This window comes from Typha latifolia, chromosome 6, assembly GCF_019914945.1.
Source record: "Typha latifolia isolate L0001 chromosome 6, TyphaL0001v2, whole genome shotgun sequence".
Lineage (NCBI taxonomy): Eukaryota > Viridiplantae > Streptophyta > Magnoliopsida > Poales > Typhaceae > Typha > Typha latifolia.
In genome coordinates this window covers 5301511-5325945 of record NC_133091.1, presented here as the reverse complement: position 1 = coordinate 5325945, position 24435 = coordinate 5301511, and the positions used below count along the sequence as shown (strand labels likewise).

At 39.5% G+C, this 24435-nt stretch overlaps 1 protein-coding gene and 1 pseudogene across 1 annotated transcript; one reads left to right on the top strand and one right to left on the bottom strand.

Annotated features, from left to right (window-relative positions):
- Nucleotides 1-4431: 4431 nt before the first annotated feature.
- LOC140791081 (peroxidase 2-like) lies at nucleotides 4432-5477 on the bottom strand. Its single transcript, XM_073141468.1, has 2 exons — nucleotides 5307-5477; nucleotides 4432-5169 (listed from the first exon to the last, which is right to left on the bottom strand). The coding sequence occupies exons 1-2, from the start codon at nucleotides 5466-5468 to the stop codon at nucleotides 4432-4434; spliced, it is 900 nt and encodes a 299-aa protein (XP_072997569.1). The 5' UTR covers nucleotides 5469-5477.
- Nucleotides 5478-18892: 13415 nt separating this feature from the next.
- LOC140790551 (peroxidase 2-like) lies at nucleotides 18893-19845 on the top strand (annotated as a pseudogene).
- Nucleotides 19846-24435: the final 4590 nt, after the last annotated feature.

The following is a 24435-nucleotide window of genomic DNA, read 5'->3' as shown; positions in this document are numbered from 1 at the left end:
TTTGCTGATCTAAAACCTGCAGTCTAGATGAAGGCATCAATAAGATGACTCATTCTCATTAAGAAGAAGGATTCTGCAGCTTTAGTAAAGGATTTCAGGCCAATAGGACTTTGCAATACTATCTACAAGATTATCCCCTAGCTCTTAGCATCAAGGATGAAGCCTTTACTTTCAGACCTAATCTTTGATTCCCAAAAAGCTTTATAATGCAAGAAATGGTGCATTTCCTCAACTCTTCAAAGAATAAGGGAGGCTTCTTCATGCTCAAAGTCGACTTATCTAAGGCTTTTGATAGAATGGACTGGGGTTTCATAAAGGAATGCCTCAGTCTCTATAGATTTCCTAAGGATTTCACTAACCTCATCTCTCAATGCATCACAACCTCTTCTTTGTCTATTGAGGTTAATAGCCAAGTTAGCAGCTATTTCAAACTTTCTAGAGGCTTAAGGCAATGGTGCCCATTATTTCCCTATCTCTTCATATTAGGCATGAACATCCTCTCCTTTTTCTTCAAGAATGCAGTTGATGGAAATATCTTGAAAGGAATCAAAATAATGAGATCTGCTCCCACTCACTCCCATCTCCTATTTGTGAATGATCTTGTTATATTTGAGAAAGCTTCTAAGGAAAATGTATCCATGATCACCAATATCCTTAACCAATATTGTTTTGTTTCTGGGCAGTAGCTCAACATGGATAAATCATCTATCCATTTCAGCAAGCATTTTGACCTCAGGAGAAAAGCACTCTCCTCAACTCTCTAAATTTGACACCATCTAAGAGAGAGAGAAGAGAGATCCATAAGAAAATTTGAAGAGGATTTCTCAAGAGCAAAATCTTGAAGCCTTGGAAGATCTATTCTTGTAGTTTGATAAGAAAAGCCTTCTACCATTAAAGATGAGTCCTATGCTCACGAGGACGGTTGGTGATTTCTCAAAAGGTTGAATTGATCTATGAGAATTTCCATAGATTTTAGTAAAGTTTCACACTCAAGTAATTTATGATTTAAGTATACTTTAGCATAGATCGGTCCTTAGGTTTAGATGGGGAATTATTTCTTCTTTCCTGGGGTGCAAGTGTTTGATCCCAACAAGTAGTATTGGAGCCTATTATGCCAAAGGGTAGATGTGAATGCGCCCCAGGCATTTGAACACATAGAGGTCACTTTTGAATGCAGTACGAATGCGGTGCGAAAGCACTATGAATGCGATATTTTTTGTATGTAAATTATAGTTATTATGATGCAATTTTGTGTATGCTTTAAGGTTAAGTTATAAGTTATGATTCTTGCCGAGTTTCTTTCTCTTCAACCTTGTTTTTAAAGAAAAATGTATTGTTTTTCAACATTCATGTGTTTATATGCCCCAACAAAATGGGGTTGTGGAACGAAAATGCCGTCATATTTTACAAGTTGCACGCGTCTTAGTGTTTCATGCTAATCTTCCTACTCATTTTAAGGGCCAAGGCGTGTTATCTGCTATTCATATCATTAATCGTCTTCCATCTCCATTCTTTCGTTCCAAACTCCATTTGAACGTCTTTATAATAAACCTCCTTCTTTCTCCCATCTTCGAATTATTGGTTGTTTGGCATACGCTACGAATCCTTGAATCATACATAAATTCTCTCCTCGTGCTATTAAATGTGTTTTCATTGGTTACCCTCTTGGTCAAAAGGCCTGTAAATTATTCGATCTTACAAATCAACGAGTTTTTACTAGTAGAGATGTTTTTCATGAAAACATTTTTCCATACGCTTCTAACAATTCTACTCATTACATTCCTCTCCTGGACCACAATTCCGGCTCAATTCCATTACCAATCTTAGATCCAAGCCAGAGCTCATTATCATCAAACAACCCAAACTTGAACCCGTTAATCAACAATCCAAACCTGGGCCTTATCTCTTCTAACCCTTCTTCTCCACCTCAGCCAAAACCCCTATTGCATCTTCATTGCCCAATCCTAACTCCTCACCACCAAACTCTGATTTCTCCTTCGTCGAGCCTACCCCAACACCATCATCTCCACTACAGGCGCTGCTACAGACCGATACTAATCCCACTGCTCTCCATCGCTCATCCCGTGTTCGGGCCCCATCGCTTCGGTTGCAAGACTACCAATGCAATCAAATCTTGCTCTCTCCATACTAAACATCATCCTTTCTTCATCCAAGTCCGACCAAAGGCACCAAGTATCCTCTTTCAAACCATCTTTCCTACCACAGATACTTATCGCGGCGTCAAGCTTTCATTGCTCAAATTAGTGCCACTATAGAGCTTCGATCCTACGTCGAGGCTGCGACTTTACCTAAATGGCAGGAAGTAATGCAAAAAGAATTGCGGGCTCTTGAAGAAAATGGCACATGGACTATGACTCCACTACCGGCTGACAAAAAACCTATTGATTGTCGTTGGGTCTACAAAATCAAACACAAGGCTAATGGCTTAATTGATCGATACAAAGCACGACTAGTTGCGAAAGACTTCACACAACAAAGTGTTGACTATCAAGAAACTTTTTCTCCCATTGCCAAGATAGTCTCTATCAGATATCTTCTAGCTTTAGTAGCAACAAGAGGTTGGTCCCTTCACCAACTTGTTGTCAACAATACATTTCTCCATGGTATGCATGAAAAAGAGATTTATATGTCTCCTCCGCTTGGGTTTCATAGACAGGGGGAGGACAACATGATGTGTAAGCTACAAAAATCACTATACAATCATCTCGACAGTGGTTTGCAAGATTTTCAAAAGCTATTCAATCAGCCTGGTATGTACAATCCAAAGCTAATTATTCTTTATTTACCAAGAATATGGCAATTCTTTCACTGCCCTGTTGATCTATGTTGATGACATACTAATTATCGGAAATGATCTTGTGAATATTGCTACACTTAAGAAATTTGAAATATTTTTGGGAATTGAAGTGTCTACTTCTAGCAATGGTATCTTTATCTGCCAATGCACGTATGCCCTAGAGATTGTTAAGGAAGCAAGATTACTTGGTGTTGCTCCCACTAATATTCCAATGGAAAAAGGTCTTAAACTCTCAGATAAAAAGTGACGTGTTGAAAGATGTAGCCCACTATAGAAGATTAATTGAAAAGTTAATTTATCTCATTGTTTTCAGACCAGACATCACCTATGCAGTTCATATATTGAGCAGGTTTATGCATCAACCAAGAAAGTCACATATGGAAGCAGCCTTACATATAGTTCGGTATATTAAAAATGCTCCCGGTCAAGGGTTATTCTTTTCCTCTAAAACTGATCTCAAATTACGAGCTTTTTGTGATTCGATTGGGGCAGGTTGTTCGGTTACTAGAAGATCAACTTCTGGTTATTGTATTTTCCTCGGTCCTTCATTAATTTCATGGAAGTTGAAGCGCCAGAAAACTATTTCTCTATCATTAGTTGACGCAGAATATCGAGCAATGACTGGAATTTGTTGTGAACTTTCTTGGCTTCGGTATCTTCTTAAAGATTTGGGATTGCTACGCTCAGAACCTGCCCTAATTTATTGTGACAATAAAGCGGCACTACACATAGCGGCTAATCAGGTCTTCCATGAGCGCACTCGGCATATTGAAATGGATTGTTATTATGTAAGGGACAAGATACTTGATGGTTTCCTGTCACTAGATTTGTGAGCTCTATAAACCAATTGACAGATGTTTTTACCAAAGCTCTTGGAAAAGAAACTTTCATTCCCATAGTTCGCAAGTTCAGAGTTAGAGACATTCACTCTCCAACTTGAGGGGGAGTGTTAGGAAAGAAATACTCTACAATTAGAATGAATATTGATTTAGGAAATCAAATCCTCCATGGATAGAATATCTATCAGCTATATTGGGAAGATGCTAATCATTGAAATTTATTTCACTATGTATAACCTAATCAATTACTGTATTATAGATAGCAGTTTCATAGGTAGACTTTCCTTATAGAAGAAATTCCTGCATGTATAAATAGTGGCAATGACAATATGTAATGCAAGCTTCTTGGTACATACTTCTCCATTCTCTTTCTTACTACCATAATCTTGTCCAATTCAATAATATCGTCCAAAAACCGTTAAATTCAGCCTGAAACGGTGATCCGTCCAATGATCTTGAGGCATCATGAATTTCTCTACAAATGCTTACTACATCACTTACCATATCACTACAAATCATGTTCGTAAGAACTCAAAAGCAGCACAAAGATTTACCTCAAAGTAATTTTATTGTGCATTATACTGATGGCAAGCAATATTAGAAAATGAGAACAAAAGAATGAAATAAAACAAGGCAAACAACATCAACAGACTCAACGAGTCATAGAGCCTGACTTTAACGAAACAATACATATCAGAAAATAAATACCAAGTCATATATCCTAAGTAAGCCACCGCATATGCATAGCAAGTCGTACTAAAACTGGCTAGCTAGCTAGTTCACAACCTTGCACATTTTTCTAACCTCACCTTGATTTCCAGTAAGCACCCCGATGTGGCCCATCTTCACCATGGCAGCCCCAAACTTTGCCTTCCAAGCTCCCTGGTGCCTTGCAAAGGCCTGCACCAAGGCCGCCGTCTGGGGGCTACCTAGCAAGGCAACGTCCGAAGAGAACAATACTTTGTGAGCTATCACGTTCTTGTAGTATTGGTTATCCAATCTATTTGGCGTTACAATATCTTGATCGACAACTGTAGTAGGGCTCGCCGTTGGTGGGCATTTGCTCCTCAAGAATGTGATAAAGGATGGCTCGATCGATGGATCCTGGAGCGAGAGCGATGAGCAGTGGGAGTCACCGATGGAGTGTGCTCCGGAGAGGGTGACCAGATCGCCGACGGATAACCCTTTGGATGCAAAGCTAGCGATGAGCTGCGATAGATTGAAGAAAGGAGGGGGCAGATTTTGGAGCGCCTCAGCTGCGATGGAGACTCTTCCGTCTCGCCTTCCAGAGGGGATGGCGTACTTGATACCACCGAGGAATTTAGCCGCATCGCGAGCAGCAAAGGCGATAATGTCCGCGCAAGAGACGATGCCTGGGCAGTGGTGCTCGAGAGCAGCTTTGGCTTCATCAATCACATCGAAGCCATGCAAGCTAGGGTTGTTTGGAGGGGAAGTTTTCTCAGTGTTGGGGTTGGCCGGTGTTGGGTCGAGTAGTACAGAAGCATCACAGCCCTGGTGCAAAAAAAGAAAAAAGAAAAAAAGAAAAAACGTCAATACAATTAGTCTATTCATATATACATGTGAATTCTATAAAGAATAAGAATTTAGTTATAAAATATATATATATTTGTAAAGTATAACTTACTTACCCTAACAAAGCAATCGTGGAAGAACATCCTAATAAGGGCAGCGCCAAGGCCTGGAGTCTTGGCCACAGCCTTGTGCACCACCTTTCTCACGATCTCCTCAGCCTTTGGGCACTTGCAACCGTAGAATCCAACTTGTAGGGAAGCAGAGGAGGTGGGAAGCATGGCTTGGATGGCCAATGCAAAGAGAAGGCATGAGGCCAAGAGAGGAAGCTGACCTCTACCTCTGCTCATCTTTACTATATATATATATATATATATATATATGTATGCTCTCAACTCTGAGAGAGAGAAAGAGAGCAGTGGAGGAAGAGCAGCTAGCTGATGATGAAGAGCTGCTCATGCTGATAGCTATTTATAGATGAGAAGGGATGGGTTTGAGCAAGTAAATTAACCAATGATACGATGAAAGAGTCTTCTCCTCTTTTTTATGCCATATTAGGTGGAGGAGTAAAGCTAGAACGTGGGCAGCACAAGCTGGAATTCTGACTTTTAAGTTCTCACGAATGTGCTTGAAAGGCATTGGTTTGTTGAGGTTACAATTTTTATATCGTTCTTTTTAGTTTGCATGTATATCCTTAAGAAATCCTTCATTTGCTTTTATGCCCTTATATTTGCATGTTTGCCCTTCAAAACAAATACTATTTGCATAGATATCCAACTGCTTAATTTTCAAATTAAATTTGAATAATTAGTAGGAAAACACAAAAATATCTTTGACTAAGAAAATTAATAAAAACTACCATAATTATATTTTTATCTTTTTGTATCTAAATTATTTAAATTTAATTCTTAGGTAACTCAAAAGGCATTCATATAAATAATATATGTACACGTATCATGTGTTTTAATAGATATACATGTAAATATTAATTTTAGAGGGGCATATAAAAAAGTAAGAGATTTTTTATGGGTTATCTGCAAAAAATTTGTAAAACCGACATATTTCCAATTTTATCAATAAAAGAATGAGAAAATTAACAATAATACCCAGAAGTTTGACTATATTATAAGTAAAATACTATCTCTTAATTTATAAATAGAGCCTTTTATTTGGCAAAAAAAAAAAAAAAAAAAAAAACCGAGCAACACCTAACTATACGATGAAATGAAATAAAACGTAAAACATTGCGTCCATTTCAAATAATATTTTAAAATTTCTGAATTATACTTATCTCACTGTATATGATGTTTGAAATTAGTTTCGAATCCGTTGATCTTGAGGAATTTAGTGCTTAGATGTTGATGTGATTTTACTCTTTGAGAGGCTCGATTAAATCGAATATATTTTGTTAGAAATTAGTATTTTGGTTTATCTCCAAATTATTTTAGAGGCTTAATTTTGTCAAAAAATTAAATTAACACGATGATTTATTTAAATTATATCAATCAATCAAACAAGAGTGTCGTTCGGAAGAAGGCTCCACTTATAAATAATAAAACGAGATAACTTTTCTGTAATATACTCAAAATATATGATATTATTTATAATTTTCTCTACAAAATTAATAAATCGATTGAAACCAAATTCGACGTTACGTGCTCAAACTTCCCAATTTTATATTTACGACTAATCCACACGTAATGTGATAGTTTAGGTTGTCTTTTATAAATAAATCACAGAAGGACGATGAAACTATTACTATCTTTGCTCATTCTCCTGACTATGGTTAGGTTTCTGTTAGAGATTTCTCTATTCTAAATTACAGAATGTTGTTCTAGATTTACTACCAGATATTAAATTATTCTTACTCTATATTAGAAATATTATGCATGTTATTTCAATCTTATTATGCACATGAACACAATAAATGTTACCCATAATTGGACTAAAATTATGTTAATAATTAGAATTTAAAAAAGTTGTCAAAAATCTAACTAGCCTAGTTTTCTGCTCAAATTAAAACTTTATACTCAATTTTCTCTTCTATCTCTTCTCTTTTACAAATCATCTTACTCGAGCGTTAACACGACATATCTACAAAAAATAATTACACTTTAATTTAAATTTATGTATCAAATTAAAAGTAATTTCTGCTACATCAAATATAATTATTATACCACCATATCAACTTACAATTAAATACTATATTTTCATACTCTAGATTAGAGACATGATTTAAAGAATAAGAAGAGAGAATAGCTGCTCTATAATTTTAAGATTAGCGGCAACCGACTAGGATCTTATATTTATCAATGTTCATAAGTATATTTAAAAAAATAAGAAACTATTAAATTCCCTCAATAATTCAACTTCCAGACTTTGCCTTTCTAACTTCAAGGGTCATCTTTTAATTTGGAGCCGGTCAATGATGTCAAGCTGGAAATTGCCACTACTACCTAAAAGCTAGCTTGCATTAATTTCATTTTTTCTAACTAATAAAAAATGAATATAATTATTATGTCATATTCTACAAGCCACTATATATATATATATACAACTGGAACTAATTAGTTGGGTTTTTCTTCGTATATTCTTTTAAAATATCTTATTTGCATGTGAGTCTCTCTAATGTTAATATTTGCATGTATACCATTCGATATGTATTATATTATTTGCATTGATACTTTTAGTATAAAAAAATAGAAATACATACTTTTAACTAAGAGAAATATATGGAACCTAAAGTAAATACTCTTATCTTTTTTATATTAAAAATATTTAGATTTTAACTGTTAGTTAACTCCATAAGGTATATATGAAAGAAAAATTAAGAATTTTAAAGGGTATATATCTAAAAGTTGTGTGTTTTTAGATGGTACATATATAAATATCAAATTTAGACCGGAATACAAGTGAATACGAAAATTTTGAAGGGATATATGCAAAAATTTGTTCTTAGATATTGAAGATGGAACTTAGTAAGATTATGCCCCACTGCACAAATTTAGGTAATGGCCTGAGTGTCCCAGCCGGCCTCTGATGTTCAATTTTGACCTGCTGACAAATCAAACATCGAGCTACAAACTCTGCAATGCTCTTCTTCAATCCTGGCCACCAAAAGTATCTACGAACATCATGTCATATCTTCGTCTCCCCAGGATGCACACTGTAAGATGTCTGGTGGGCTTCCTCTAAAATTTCCCGACGGAGTCCGCCCACGTCTGGTACACAGAATCTATCTCCAAACTTCAGGGTTCCCAATCCATCAAGGCAAAAACCCTTTTTACCTGAGTCTCGAACTTGCTGGAGGACTTGTAGTAAATAGGTGTCTTCTGCCTGCACAACTCTGATCCTCTCCGCTAGGGTCGGCCTCATAGTTAACTGGGCTAGCAGTCCAATACCCACATCTTTAGCTATAATGTGCACGTCCATCTTCTACAGATCTCGCAGGATGTCCTGCTGCTGAGTAATCAAACTAGCCAAGTTCCCCATCGACTTCCTGCTCAAGGCATCCGCCACCACATTTGCCTTCCCAGGATGGTAGTTAATGGTGCAGTCATAATCATTCACCAGCTCAAGCCACCTGCGCTGTCTCATGTTCAACTCCCTCTGGGTGAACAGGTACTTCAAACTCTTGTGGTTAGTGAAGATCTCGCACTTCTCCCCGTAAAGATAATGCCTCTAAATCTTCAAGGCGAACACTACCGCTGCTAGCTTCAACTCGTGGGTAGGGTAGTTCCGCTCATGGTTCTTGAGCTGCTTGGATGCATAAGCGACAACTCCGCCCTCCTGCATGAGCACACAGCCCAAGCCCGAGTATGAAGCATCACAGTAGACCTGGTAGCCTCCTCCACTGCGAGGAACTACAAGGACGGGTGCAGATGTAAGTCTCCTCTTCAGCTCTTGGAAGCTCTCCTCACAATCAGCTGTCCATTCAAAACACTGATCCTTCCGGGTTAGCTTAGTGAGTGGACTGGCAATTTTTGAAAATCCTCCCACAAAACGCCGGTAATACCCGGCCAAACCCAAGAAACTACGGACCTCCGAGACGGTACTCGGTTGCCTCTAGTTGAGAACAGCGGTGATCTTGGATTGATCAACCCGGATTCCCTCTCCTGAGACCACATGCCCAAGAAATACCACTTCCTCTAGCCAAAATTCACACTTGGAGAACTTAGCAAATAACTTTTCTTTCCTTAGCATCTGCAGTACCAACCAAAGGTGCTCTTCATGCTCATGTTCTGAGGCAGAGTAAATCAAGATATCATCAATGAATACCACCACGAACCGATCCAAGAAAGGGCGGAAGACTCGGTTCATCAAGTCCATAAAGATAGCTGGTGCATTGGTCAAGCCGAAGGGCATAACCAAAAACTCATACAACCCGTACCGGGTACGGAAAGCAGTTTTTGGGACATCCGCTTCCCTAATCCTCAATTGATGATACCCAGATCTCAGATCAATCTTCGAGAAGACGCGTGCTCCACGCAATTGATCAAACAAGTCCTCAATGCGAGGCAATGGATACTTGTTCTTCACAGTCAGCTGGTTCAGTTGCCGATAATCAATGCAAAGGCGGAGGGTACCATCCTTCTTCTTCACAAACAAGACTGGAGCGCCCCAAGGAGATGAGCTAGGCCAGATAAGTCCCCTACATAGTAGGTCATCAATCTGCTCTCTCAGTTCTTCCATCTCCTTCGGAGCCATACGGTAGGGTGCCTTGGAGACTGGTCCCGCCCCCGGGATCAGGTCAATGATGAACTCAACTCCTCTGTCTGGGGGAAGCCCTAGAATGCCCTTAGGAAAAACATCTGGAAACTCTTGCACCACTAGTAAGTCAGTCAGGGTTTGGGTCCCAGCTGACTCAATAGACATGATTGCCACCAACTGTGATCGGTCCACCTGTCGATCCTTACACAATCGACACTCAATGCCATCATTAAGCTATAAGATGACCTCCTTGCTGTAGCAGTTAATACTGGCATGGTAGGCGGCTAACCAATCCATCCCCAGGATTAGGTCAAAATCCTTCATCTCGAGGGGTAGGAGGTCCGCCTTAAAGTCCCACTCGCCAAAAGTCAAGGTGCAAGAATGATAAACATGGCAGACTTCCAGGAAGTCTCCAAGTGGAGTGGCTATGACTAAGGGCTCCACAAGAGGTCCCGGCGCCACATCCGCATTTTCCAGGAAGGATGTAGAAATAAAGGAATGGGTGGCCCCAGGGTCAAATAGAATCCTAGCGGTGTGTGCAAATAAAGTCATAGTACTTGTCATTATGTATATAAGCCTTAACTAAAAAAAAAAAAGGAAACACATTTCCCACAATATGTAAATTTGCACAAGGTTAGGAAGGAGGATCTAATATTATGTATGAACAGGACATACGTAAAACTTAAAACATGATTAATTTACTCGGTTACCTGTGGCCACGTCATTGGATGCTTCAGCATCCCGTAGGGTCATAGCAAAAACCCGGCCGGTACGTCCGCCCCGCCCCCTGTTAGGAGGTCCTGATCGTGCGCCCCCACGACCCTTACTCGCGGCAGTACTGGCTCCCGATGCTCTAGATATAGCAGGCGTGGTAGGAGTGGCTGGCGCTCTGCCCAACAGGGGACACTGCGTGCGGATCTGCCCGGACTCTCCACACTGAAAATAGGTAATGCGAGCACCGAGGCAATCACGAGATATGTGACCCCTCTTGCCGCAAGCAAAACAAATCGACCCTCAGGGGTCGATGGCCGTGCAAAACCACCACTGCCCGCACTGCTCGAGACTGTTGCTGACCTCCCGCCACCAATAGAAGGTCGAGCCATACTCGGCCCGCCTGAACCCTGAGGGCTGTGTCTACTCGGGGTAGCACTAGATCCTGCGCCACCCGCATAGGGGTGACACCTCGGTCGTAGGAAGGTCCCACCAGAATGGCCTCCACGCGGACGCCCATCAAAGCGGCCGGTACGACCCGCTGCCCGCTCCTGATGCTGTGAGCGCTCCTCAAGTAAATCCCTCTCCGCTATCCCTGCACTCTCTACCAGCTCTGCATATGTCAGGTTCTTCACCATGTTCACCTGCTTGCGGATCTCGATTCGGAGGCCCATCTTGAACTGGTCAGCCCTAGCAGTATCGTCCGATATAACTCTAGGGCAGAAGCGGGACAAGGCATTGAATCTGTCCTCGTACTGAGCCACTGTCATATCCCCCTGCTTCAACTAGGTAAACTCCCTCGTCAGCTCGAAACGCAGGGATGCAGGGAAATATTTCTGGTCGAAGGAGTCTGAAAATGCCCTCCAAGTGATGTACTCCCCAGCCAGGCGATCCGGCATCAGGCGCTCAGTGGCTCTCCACCACTCTTCCGCCTCCCCACGGAGAAGGAAGGTGGCAAAGGTCACCTGACGACTCTCCGAGCACTCAAAAGTGGTCAGGATTTTCCGTACATCCACCATCCACCTATTAGCCTCCATGGGGTCTGTCGTGCCGCTGAACAAAGGGGGGTTAAGCTGCATGAACCGGTTCAGCGACCAGGCGGACCCGCCTCCAGTCTGCTCGGCTGGGGTAAAATGCCCTGACGGCTCCCTCGGTATGTGCATACCAGACATGGCTGCCGTGCGCTCCCGCACTAACTCCTCGATGAGCCTCTCTTGCTGTCTGACGAGCTGTCCCAGGGCCTCAATGCTAGCTGAAGCACCGGCTGCTGGTTCGTCGACGGGGGCCGGAGCCTGTCCACGACCAGTCGCACGAACAGACCGAGCACGTCTAGGCGGCATTCTGGAAAGGAAAAGTAATTTAGTTCTTAATTCACAAGTATATCACAAGTCGTGAGTGACTCTATTATTCATTACTCCTAGTTATTTATTATTATTATTCATTTCCTATGTATTTGAATGATATCTAGGAAAACTTGCCGAATTTATGGTGAACCTAGGCTCTGATACCAAGTTGAAACATCCAAACCTCCAAATACACGTGTAAACCGCGTGGGTAAATCCCCCCATCCGGTGTATCACATGACCTGTCAGTACAAGGATTTCACAAGGCACGCAACAGCACAATTTCACCATAAATAAACTCAATTATAAGAGTCCGGATACAAGTCCACAGGCCACAACAAGCCTTCCAAATATACATCCAAAATACAATGCTAAAGTCCAAAATACAACATCGTCATCATGCCCTCGCAGGGGCTTAACACAACCAACAAACCTACTGGAAAGGAAACGCAGCTACTCCTCGCTACCCGTACCTGCGTCCCCTAGCTCTGAAAATAATACCACCACGAGGTGGTGAGCTTACAGCCCAGCGAGTAGAATCCATACAATCTAAAAAAATAATGAAAACACATGTGTATATCCAATGTATGCCTATACTTGCTAACGATAACGACATGCTTACTGAAAAGACTTACCACAATTTACTGAATCAATGCAATCAATAAAGATTACCAGTCACTATCCTGGAACATGCTAGTTCCTAAACGTATCATGATAAGTTCACACAGACATATAGCTTGATACAATTTCTTATTCGTACACATCTCAATCATAGGTTTTACATGTTATGCATAGCAATAAAATAGCAGTTTAGTCATCTCAGGCCTACCAAAGCATTAATCATACTTATCATCACTCACTGAGCTATTCACCACACAGGGTAAATACTTTCAAGAAACAATCATCCATCATATAATCATCCTTCGAGGGGGGATATATACACATCTAGCGGTAATGTCACCTACACGTGTATGGCGACACTACATGTGACCGGTTGTCTGTGGCCATCAGACTAAGGACCCTAGTCGTAAGCCCGTATCTCACTCTCTCTAAATCATCACCGCTCTCAGCGGGAGAATCAGGAGCCCTTGGCTCATCCATAGACGCCCTAACCCTGCGTCGTCGGGTACCGCTAGAGTTATATCCCCCGCCTCACAATCATATTCTTCTATCATCATAATCTAGTCCTAACTATGCAGTATAACTACCTGAATGCCACACAGGCTTCCCGACCTCAGGTGTAGGCCGCTAATAGTATAGTTATATAAGATACACTCTACCCTTAACCCTAGGCTGAGTGAGTAAGGGTACTGCATAGTCAGAATTCGACTACTAATAATAGGTGGAAGTGGTGCAGTGTCTATGAGTGTATAAAATATGTTATAGTCATCATGATCATTACATTCTATATTCACAGCAATCATACATCTATGCAATAGTATACCATACAGGACACATGTAAAGCATTATCGCACTAATATTTATGCTACATTAACATTCTCATAATGTTATGATGAGCAAGTTATCAATAAGCAAGGATATAGCATGGTGTACTAACTGCATGCATTAATACTGACATTTCCTACAGTGTCATGACAGGTATAATGACTATAATTATGTTATTCTAGATTTGTATAAGCCATACGTAAGATTAGCGAACTAATAGAATTAATTATCTTATTAGCGTATTTATGGTTGGCAATTACATGAGTCAAGGGTCTCCTAGGGCGAGTCTTATGTTATCCTAAAATTCACATGATACTAAATTATCATTACGAGGGATCAGGCTAATTAAATCAGGTGAAAAAGATAAACAGGATTATAGGGTCCAAGTGGTCCCAAATAGGCTAGGCTAGAGGCAATGGGTAGGCTCAAACCCAACCCAAAATGCAGAAGGGCCTTGGTGGGCTGGGTGCCCAGCCACAGCCCACCAAGGTTGGGATAGTGGGCTGCAGACTGCAGCCCACCCAACATTGGGCTAATGGGCTGCAGCCTGCAGCCCACTCGAGTCTAGGTGGGCTGCGGCCTGCAGCCCATCCAGACCGAGCTGGTGGGCTGTGGTCTGCAGCCCACCCGAAACCACTCCAGGTGGGCTGCGGCCTACAGCCCACCAACACCCATCTCCCACCCCCATTTCTTTCGGGGGAGGGAGACAGAAGGGAGGCGGAAAGCCTGAGGGGCTGCGATGCTGGCGGCGCAACACGAGGCCGACGGTGCCGGCAGCACGGCACGGGGCCGGCGGCGGCGCAGCACGAGGCCGAGGAGGGGAAGAAAAAGGCGAGAAAGGAAGGAGGGGAGGAGGGCTTACCAGAGGAGGAGGGCAAGCTTGAAGGCTCTCGGTCCGGGCTCCGTCGGCACCGGCGTCGGCAACCCGAGAGAGAGAAGAGGAAGAGGGGTAGTGAGATGGAGAAGAGAATGAAGGGGGCTGCGGGAGATGGGGAAGGTGGCGTGCACGGCAAGGGAGAGGGAAGAAGAAGGAGAAGGGAGGACGGGGTGCGCAGGCTTCCGTGACGCACGCGCTCGGCGCGTGCGTCGGGATTTTTTTTTTTTTGGGGTGTTACATTATGCGAACCGGGTTATCATTGGTATGAGGTTTAAAGTATGAAGAGGTAGGCCATTCCTCATTACTATCCAAATCAGATAGTATCACAAGGACATTGGGCTCGATGTATTGAGTCCTATGTATCTTTTAATTAATTTATATTTATCTCTTATTTAAGCTATTAAGGTAAGTCTTTTTAAGTCATATAAGCTACTAAGATAAGTTTAATTAATTCACATAAGCCACTAAGTCTAAGTCAAGTTCAATTAAGTCATGTAAGCCTCTTAAGCAAGTCCTAATTCGAGTCATATAAGTCTTTAGAGCTAAGTTCGAGCAAGACTTATTGTACCTGACCTCTATATATAAAAGGACTAGGCTTCTTTATTGATGAATTCAAGCATCCAAGCATTGAGAAATTATTTTAGTTTTGAGTTTATCTTAGGAGTAAGAGTAAGATAATCTACGAGTCGAAGTAAGTTAATCATAGCCGTTAATTTTCCTACGAGTATATCTAAGTTAGAACCCTAATTCTATTTCCAATGCATAGCCACTATTACCTCCTTAAGCCACCCTACCTTACGGCCGTCCACCACTATGCTTGGCTCAACGCATAGCTCTAACGACCGCTGCAACGTTGCATATTTTCCATTTTGTCTCATTCTGACGTTGCTATACTATTTAAATTATGTCTTTTCATCTAGACATTTGATTGATGTGAAACTAAAGCCATTAGAACCCTTTTTCGTGAGGTTACCATTACCTAAATTTTCATAATTTTATTATATTTGGATCAGCCTAGATCTGGTTTGTAATATTAGTATTGGAGCTGACTCTTCGACCTTCATCCACTTTTTATTAGAAAGATAGTTTCTAGGGCTACAACCTGTCTAAATTTCATATCGATCTAATAACTAGGTCTATCATAAACTCTCTTGAAAGATCCATACAAATTTTTGTTCGAAAACTGATTCGAATCGAGTAAAGCTGGTTCGTATCAAATTAATATCAGAGCCGACGTTCCTCAGATGAAGGTGAATATGTGATCCAAAGCTAACCCAAAAGAGCAACTATAGAGGACCAAGAACCCATCTCCATCCTAACTAGGTCTTATATCAACTACTAGTGACGAGCCACCTGCGTGGGTAAAGGTATTTTTTAAGGTATTTTTTAAGGAATTTTCTAAGAAGGTTGCTAGATCCTACGTGAAGAGCACTAGGAGGATGGAAAAAAACTATTAAAGCCTTGATAATAGCCCTCCTTACCCAGCGCCACCCCTTTGCATCGCTAGTGCTATCGACCACACTAAAACCAACCTCCTTACGATATGAAAGTCCAAATTGTGATGGAGGCAAAGTGCTAGCCAAACCGCAAGGTGGTCGGAAGTGTGGTGAAATGATGTAAATCGTGTCAGATGGGATCGTATCATGAGGATATTGGGCTCAATAAATTTAGCCTATTTATCTTTTAATTAATTTATATTTATCTCTTATGAAAGCCCTTAAGGCAAGTCTTCTTACTTTATGTAAGCTACTAAGACAAGTATAATTAAGTTACATAAGCCACTAAGGCAAGTTCAATTAACTCATATAGGCCTCTAAGATAAGTCATAGTTTGAGGTGTATAAGCCTTTAGGGCTAAGTCTGAGTATGACTCATTATACCCGACATCTATATAAAGAAGGGCTGGACTTCTTTGTTTATGAATCCGAACATCCAAACATTGAAAAATTATTTTAGATTTGAGTTTATCTTACTAGTAAGAGTAAAATAATTTTGGAGAAGTAAGTTAATCATAGTCGTTTATTTTTCTAGGAGTAGATCTAAGTTAGAAACCCTAATCTTACCTCCAACAAATTTCCACCATCACTTTCATAAGCCAACCGACCTTATGATTGTTTATAACCATCCTTGGTTGTCCGCCACCCTCCGACGACTGAGATATTTACTGTTCTGCCCCATTTTGATATTGCAATACTATATTAATTATATCTTTTTATCCAGACATCCGATTGGTATGAAACTAGAGCAATTAGGATCCCATATCGTAACGCTACTATTATCATTCATAATTTTCTTACACTCGGATCATTCCAGATATGGTCTGTAACTTTGGTATCAGAGCGCACCCTCCGACCTTCATCCACTTTTCAGAAAATATCTTCTAATCTAGCCATTCAATCTATGGAAAGTTAGATTTATTAAAAATATAGTTTCTAGGGATACAACATTTCTAAATTTCATGTCGATCCAATAACCAGATTGGTCGAAAACTCTCTTAAAAGATTCCTATAAATTTTTGTCTAAAATTTGATTTGAATCTGGTCAAGCCAATTTGTATCATCCACCAAAGAATCGAAAAGCCAAAGAGATGAGTAGTAACCAACAAATTCCTTAGAAATGCATTTTGAATTAGTCGTAAACTCTTCTACTGATAAATCCAACCCTTTTATAAAGTTCTTTTATTTTTTTAGCAAACAGTAGGAAAAATTTAGTACTGGTGTCTCCATCCTTAACCTAACTCACTTAACATTATTTTATTGTTTAAGGCTAATTTGCCTGAGGAGGGTGACACAATGCTGATTAAAGAGAGCAAGGGAAAGACTTTTAGTCTCACAAAGAGGAGTGACCCTTTCCCTACTTTTCAAATCCAAGATGGCAGCCTGCACCTTAGCAAAGACTAACCTCAAGCCGACATAGGTGATTACGGTTCTAGAAAACGCCAAAAAAGGCTTATGTTGGCATTTTTAGATGCCACAACAAATTGTTTAAACACCGGGTAAACGTTTTAGCATTGTATATGCAAATGCCATTTATACCCTAGTTGGTAAAGATTATGCCATTTATACGCCGACGGTAACTAATGCTCTAGCAATTGAAGTGCTACAATAAACACCGGCTAATATATTTATTATCAATTAAATCAGTTGAAGTTGGATGACCAACATTTATAAACGCTATGAAAATTATGTGTCATCATTTAGATACATGCCGGGCAAAATAGATGTAGCAGCATTTACGAAACGCTGAAAATATAATTTTAGTCGATAGATTTATATGTTGCTAAATATTTATATTTCTATATTTAGATACGCTAGCAAATATTGTGGTCCGACATTTAGTAAGCGCCGATAAAAGTACTTTGCACATTGTGTTTATATGCCATAGAAGACATATATGTCGACATATATAAACATCAGCATATGTTGCTTAGCCGGCGCATAAATACAAGAATAGAAAAATATTTGTTAAATTATAAAAAGTGATGGGTATCATAAGTTAAACATTTGTATCGGTGTGTAATTGGAAGCGTCAGTAAATACTAATTTATACTGACATTTATTATACACGCCAACAAATAAACTTTGAAAAAAACCTATTTTAGGATAGTGAGAGAGTTTTCAATAATCCTAAGATTTAAATGTAAAGATTCCAGAGGAGAAATAGGACTATGTGAATGGCTCGAGATTCAGGACTCAATAACAATTTCTCATTGCTGGAACATTAAAGCAAAAGCACTCGAAGTTATTTTAAAAGTTAAAATAGAATTATTTGTCTTTGTAGAATATTTATAACATATGATTATCAAAGCAAACAAATGCATGTAAGCAAAAATATTGTATTTCTTGCAAATATGTGACATAATTTTTTATTACTACTAACAAGTAAAAATAGTTTTTAATTAATTTTTTTTTATTCGACAAGCCTAAAAATGGAATAGAATACGTTTTAACATTCTCAAAATTCGGTTTGCACCAATCTACTAATGAGAAGGTTAGCATGCTTGGTACAACTTAAGAAATAAGTGGAGATAAACCAATTTTATTATATCACTTCCAAAAAGTGGCTTCCCAGTTATCATGAACGTGGCCTCAAGGATTTTCTGCGAATTGGTCGCAAATTCAAAATTGGGAAGTTAATTTGAGCACACAATGTGGAATGGGGATTAAGGATTAAGGTATTCGATTTGTTAATTGTTTTAAAGGAGTGAAAAGAAAAGAGAAAAATGTACTACAACAAGCCAACGCCTGCTACCGATCGACCACAACTCGTGAGAAGTAAGAGTCAACTTTCATCTCGTGCTGTCACGTTCTAGCTCTACTTCACATAATTTGGCATAAGAAAGTGGAGAATTCTCTATCTTATATCATTGGTTTACTTGGTCAAACCCATCCCTTCTCATCTATGAGCAGCTCTTCATCATCAGCTAGCTGCTCTTCCTCACTGCTCTCTTTCTTCATATCTCTCTCTCTCTAAGAGCATACACACACACATATATATATAGTAAAGATGAGCAGTAGTAGAGGTCAGCTTCCTCTCTTGGCCTCATGCTTTCTCTTTGCATTGGCCATCCAATGCTTCCCACGTCCTCCGCTTCCCTACAAGTTGGATTTTATGGTTGCATGTGTCCAAAGGCTGAGGAGTTTGTGAGAAACGTGGTTGTCAGAATCACACCAGGAAACATAGTAAAAGAGAGAGGATTTGTGGTGATGAAAATTGCTACACCATTTTCTAGTTTTTCTCTTTTTAATTGGCGTTTTCTACTACACAATTAGCTTAAACTAACAGTGGTGTATAAGGCTGTGGCCGAGAATCCTCACGAGGGCGATGGCCTTATTAGGCTGTTCTTCCAAGATTGCTTTGTTAGGGTACGTTTACAAATCCTTGTCATCATAATTTGGTCCATCGTTTTAATTTATATAAATCATATTATGAGATCTGGTACATATCATTGCTTATATATATATATGTATATATATAGTGGATCCTTATGGTTTTGTATCACCTTTGAATCTAACAGTGACAGTTGGTATGGTTGCACCTGCAGGGCTGTGATGCATCGGTCCTCCTCGACCCGACCCCCAGCAATCCGACGACAGAGAAAACGTTCCCTCCAAATAATAGCCTGGAAGGATTCGACTTGATCGACGAAGCCAAGGCCGCGGTCGACCACCACAGCCCCGGCGTCGTCTCTTGTGCTGACATCATCTCCTTCGCCACACGCGACTCAGCTAAATTCCTTGGGAACATCAGCTACGCCATCCCCTCCGGTAGGCGTGACAGAAGGGTGTCCACGGCGGCGTGACATCATCTCCTTCGTGGCAAATTTCGCATCCGAAGGATTATCCGTGGATGATCTTGTCACGCTCTCCGGAGCGCACTCCATCAACGACCCCTACTGCTCGTGTCCTTCTCCAGTCGCCTCTCCCAGGATCCGTCGATGAACTCATCCTTCGCAGCGTTCTTGAGGACAAAATGCCCGTCGACCGCAAGCTCTAGTGCCCATGTTGATCAGGATATTGTGACGCCAAACAAATTGGACAACCAGTACTTCACGAGCTCTTTTGGGCATTGATTGTCATCTGCATTATTATAAATAACATCTTTCTATAAATCATGGATATCACTTTTCGCAAGTTCTTCTTTGTCTACAAACAAACCTTTGCCAACATGGCCCTCTTTTCAACACTCAACCATCCGATATCCAAGTTGACTACATCCCTTGTAGCAGATACTTTATTGATACTTATATAATTGACAAATTATATTTTAAAATATAATTTATATTAGTGTATTATGTTTAGATTTTATGTATAAGCATATGCACAAGTTATGAGATATTTGATGAAGACTATTAAAAAAAAAAGATTGTTTTAAGTGCTCAAACGATGTAATAAAAATTTAAAGTCTGTTTTACCAACGTTTCTGCATTTTGATGTTTTGGTGTTCACATGGCCTTCGGAGGCATTGAAACGCTCCTGCCCAAGAGAGAGAGCAAAAGTATTATTGGCGTAAAAGATGTCCAAACACTCCTGCCCCAGAGGGAGCATAAGTTGTTTGAACGAAAAAACCTGAGAGTAGCACTTAATTGGCATTCGAAAGAAAAACCCGAGAGTAGCACTTAATTGGCGTTCGAACGGACTTTGAAGGCGTTCAAAAGCAAAAGTCAGAGAGTAGTGGGCTTTAACAAGCATTCAAATGCCCTAGATGCATTCTAACTTATTTTCCTAAGACAAAAGTAAATAATAGGTGTTCGAACAACCTTAGCTGTTTTGACTTAGATTTGGGTCCATTTCTATTTATCTTATCTCTAAGAAAATTTGTGACAAGAATCTTTGACGAGATACTTATCTTATCTCTAAATATATTTATCTTTTCTTTTAGGTTTTTAATTATTGGCAATTGTGTACAAAATATTCTAAGTGTATTTTTACATGTATATAAGCTTTATACAAGTCTAGAAAATCTCTGGTCAAGATCATTGGAGGAAAGTTGTTGAGTTCACACCACGTTCACAAACGCGTTCGAACGCGGGTACTGCGTTCACATAGACCAAGAGCTACGTTCACAAACGCGTTCGAACGCAACCTAAAGAATTTAAGCTATCGTATTCGAACGCACTTATACCAATTCAAATGCACTTGAGATCAAGTCAGGCCGTTCGAACGCACCCGGGCCGCGTTTGAACGCATCAACGAAGTTTGAAAATTTTGGACTTTCATGAGTACGGATAAGACTTGGATTTGGTTCTATTTTGGAGATCATATATAAGAATTGTGATACCCTATCTCTAGGGGGGTTGAATAAGCATTATTGAAAAAGACTTCTTGAGGCTACATCGGTTCTTCAACTAACAAGGGTCTACTCATCTACAAAAGTTAATATTTCGTCTTAAGGGCTATCTAGACGAAAGATCAATCTCGAGGGCTACTGAGGTTGGACTTCAATCACGAGAAGTAGTGAATCATGGGTTCTAGCGAGCAAGACAGAGAGGAACAAAGTCGTTTGGATTGGTGAGTTATTTTGTGAGTCAGTCTTGTAACTGCTACTATTCTAGTGATTGGTTTTGATCCGAGTTTGGATCCGTAGTTTTTTCCGTTTGGGTTTTTCCACCTTAAAATCTTGGCATTCATCTCTACTTTTGTTTTTAATATTTCTTTGGGCTTTTACTTAAGCGAACGAGTGATATCATTGCCTAGTATTTAGATACATACTTGTGTCTAGGGGTTTTTCAATTGGTATTAGAGCGGGTTCTCTCACCATTTGAGAGAGATCAGATAGATATGGATTTTCATAGAGATGGACCATCATCTATTAGACCTCCTATCCTAGATGGATCAAATTATGGATATTGGAAAGCTAGGATGAGAGCTTACTTAAAGTCTATAGATGAACGAGTATGGTTTGCCATTGTGAACGGTTGGAGTCCACCAATGTATATGGTGAATGAAAAACTTATTGAGAAACCGATTGAGTCATGGGATATGATAGACTATGAAAAGGTCGGCTAGAATAGCAAAGCAATAAATGCAATTTTTAGTTGTGTTTCCTCTGAAAAATTTAGAAGAATTTCTACTTGTGAGATAACAAAAGAAGCTTGGACGATCTTAGAAACTACTCGCGAAGGAACTATGGCCGTAAAACTTTTGAAACTTCAGAGGTTGACTACTAGTTTTGAAACTTTACGTATGGAGGAGAATAGACATTTGATGAGTTCTATGCAAAGCTGAGTGATATAGTCAACTCCAATTTCAACCTAGGAGAGAAAATTCTTGAAAACAGAATTGTCCGTAAGATCCTTAGGTCTCTTCTAGAAATGTTTCAGACAAAAATTACATCTATTGAGGAAAGTAAGGACATCGATTCTATGAAAGTTGAACAATTGGTAGGAAATCTACAAACATTTGAGTCCAGTTTTTCAAAATCGAGGAAATCCAAAGGGATGGCCCTATCCACAGTTAAACAAAATTTAGAGGAGTCTGATGATGAAGGTGATTTAGATGTTGAGATGTTGGCCATGTTCGTGAAAAAGTTCAATAAATTCTTTCGGAAGCCAAACAAGTTGAATGCTGAAAAACTTGAGAAAAGCAAAGCATTTGTGAAAAAGAAGAATACTATGAGTTCGAACACAGGTGTGAGCAACAACGGTGTCAAATATAAAAATAAGAATTCTGAGAATAAAGTTCGATTTTTTGAATGTTCTAGTTTTCGACACATAGCACAAGAATACCCTAATCGCCTTAAGAAGAAGGGTAAAGCTAACTTGGGATGACTCAGATGAATCTGATAATGATTCTGGAAAAGACGAAGAAAATTTTGTTGCTTTTGCCTCTTCTCTACTCAATATTGATTCCGTTGTTGATACTGATAGTACAGATGATTAGGATATGTTACCAGCTGAAGAAGATGAATTTGAAATACAAAAGGCATATAATGACCTGTACCTGGAGTCGTTTAAACTCAAGAAAAGTAATCTTATACTACATCAACGACTCAAGGTAATTGAACTTGAAAGAATTCAATTTAAGGAGAAGTACAAATTGGAACTTGAACGTGTCAAAGACCTTTCTCAACAACTTGACAATGCAAAAAATAAAATGAAGGCTGATGAAATTGAACTAGAGCGACTGAATAAGGAAGTGACATTTCTAAAATGGAAGAACAAACTTGACGAGATCTTAAAGGCTCAGATCTCTGGAAAAGACAGGTATGGTGTTAGATACACTAGTAATTCAAATAATAATAAAACTGTCTTCGTTTCTGCAGGTATACAAAAGGAAGAAGAATATCTGAAGTCATCAACTGCATTTACAAAGCAATCCTAGATGAATGCTTCTAAACTGAAGGTAAATCTACAAACTGGTGAATCGTCAACGGCACCAAAGGTAAACTTTAGTCACACTCCTCGACAAAAGGTGAGTAGAAAATGGTTTGTTCCGACATGCTGTCATTGTGGCATTCTAGGGCATATTCGACCTCATTGCAAATTTTTGCAAAAACCTAGAACCGCTTTTATTGATGGGATAAAAACAAAGGCCATATGTTGTGCATACAGCTTTGAAAGCTTTAAATTCTGATTTGTGGTATTTAGACAGTAGCTCTTCAAGACATATGTCGGGTGATAAGTCGTTATTTTCTAATCTTGAAAAACATGAAGGGAGGGTTGTGACATTCGGAGATGGTAATTCATCCAAGGTAATAGGTAAAGGAAAGGTAAATTCTCCAGGGGTTCCTATTCTTGAAAATGTTCTTTATGTTAAGAGCTTTAAAGCAAATCTTCTGAGTATCAATCAATTTTGTGATGAAGATTATGAGGTAAAATTCTCCAAAAATGATTGTACTATTCTAGATCATGGATCTAGAACATCTGATAATTGCTATGTTGATGGAACGTCACATAAACTGAAATGTAACAATGCCTCTTTTGACATTGCAGATCTTTGGCATCAACGTCTTGGACATGTGAATCACAAGGAATTATTTACTCTGTCCAAATAAGAAGTGGTAAGAGGAATACCTAAAATAAAAGAAATGTCAAAAAGAGTGTGCGGTTCGTGTCAAATTGGAAAACAAACTAGGATTTCACACAAGAAGGTAAATACAACTACCACCGACCGTGTGCTCCAATTAGTTCACATGGACTAGATGTTGAGATGTTGGCTATATTCGTCAAAAAGTTTAATAAATTCTTTCGGAAGTCAAACAAGTTGAATGTTGAGAAACTTGAGAAGAACAAAGCTTTTGTGAAAAAGAACAATACTGTGAGTTCGAATAAAGGGGTATGCAACAACAATGTCAAACAGAAAAATAAGAATTCTGAGAATAAAGTTTGGTATTTTGAATGTTTTGGTTTTGGACACATCGCACAAGAATGCCCTAATCGTCTTAAGAGGAAGGGCAAAGCTATGAAAGTTACTTGGGATGACTCAGATGAATCTGATGATGATTCTAAAAAGGACAAAGAAAATTTTGTAGCTTTTGCCTATTCTCTACTTAATATTGATTCTATTGTTAATACTGATAGTACAGATAATCAGGATATGTTACCAGCTAAGGAAGATGAATCTGAAATTCAAAAGACATATAATGACCTGTACCTGGAGTCGTTTAAACTCAAAAAAAGCAATCTTAGATTACTTTAACGACTCAAGGTAATCGAACCAGA

Excerpts from the sequence above, each read along its gene's own strand:
- LOC140791081 (XM_073141468.1), bottom strand. The coding sequence starts at position 5,468 with ATGCTTCCCACCTCCTCTGCTTCCCTACAAGTTGGATTCTACGGTTGC. Across the intron at positions 5,170-5,306 it reads TCCACGATTGCTTTGTTAGG|GGCTGTGATGCTTCTGTACT; the intron begins GTAAGTAAGTTA and ends TTTTTGCACCAG.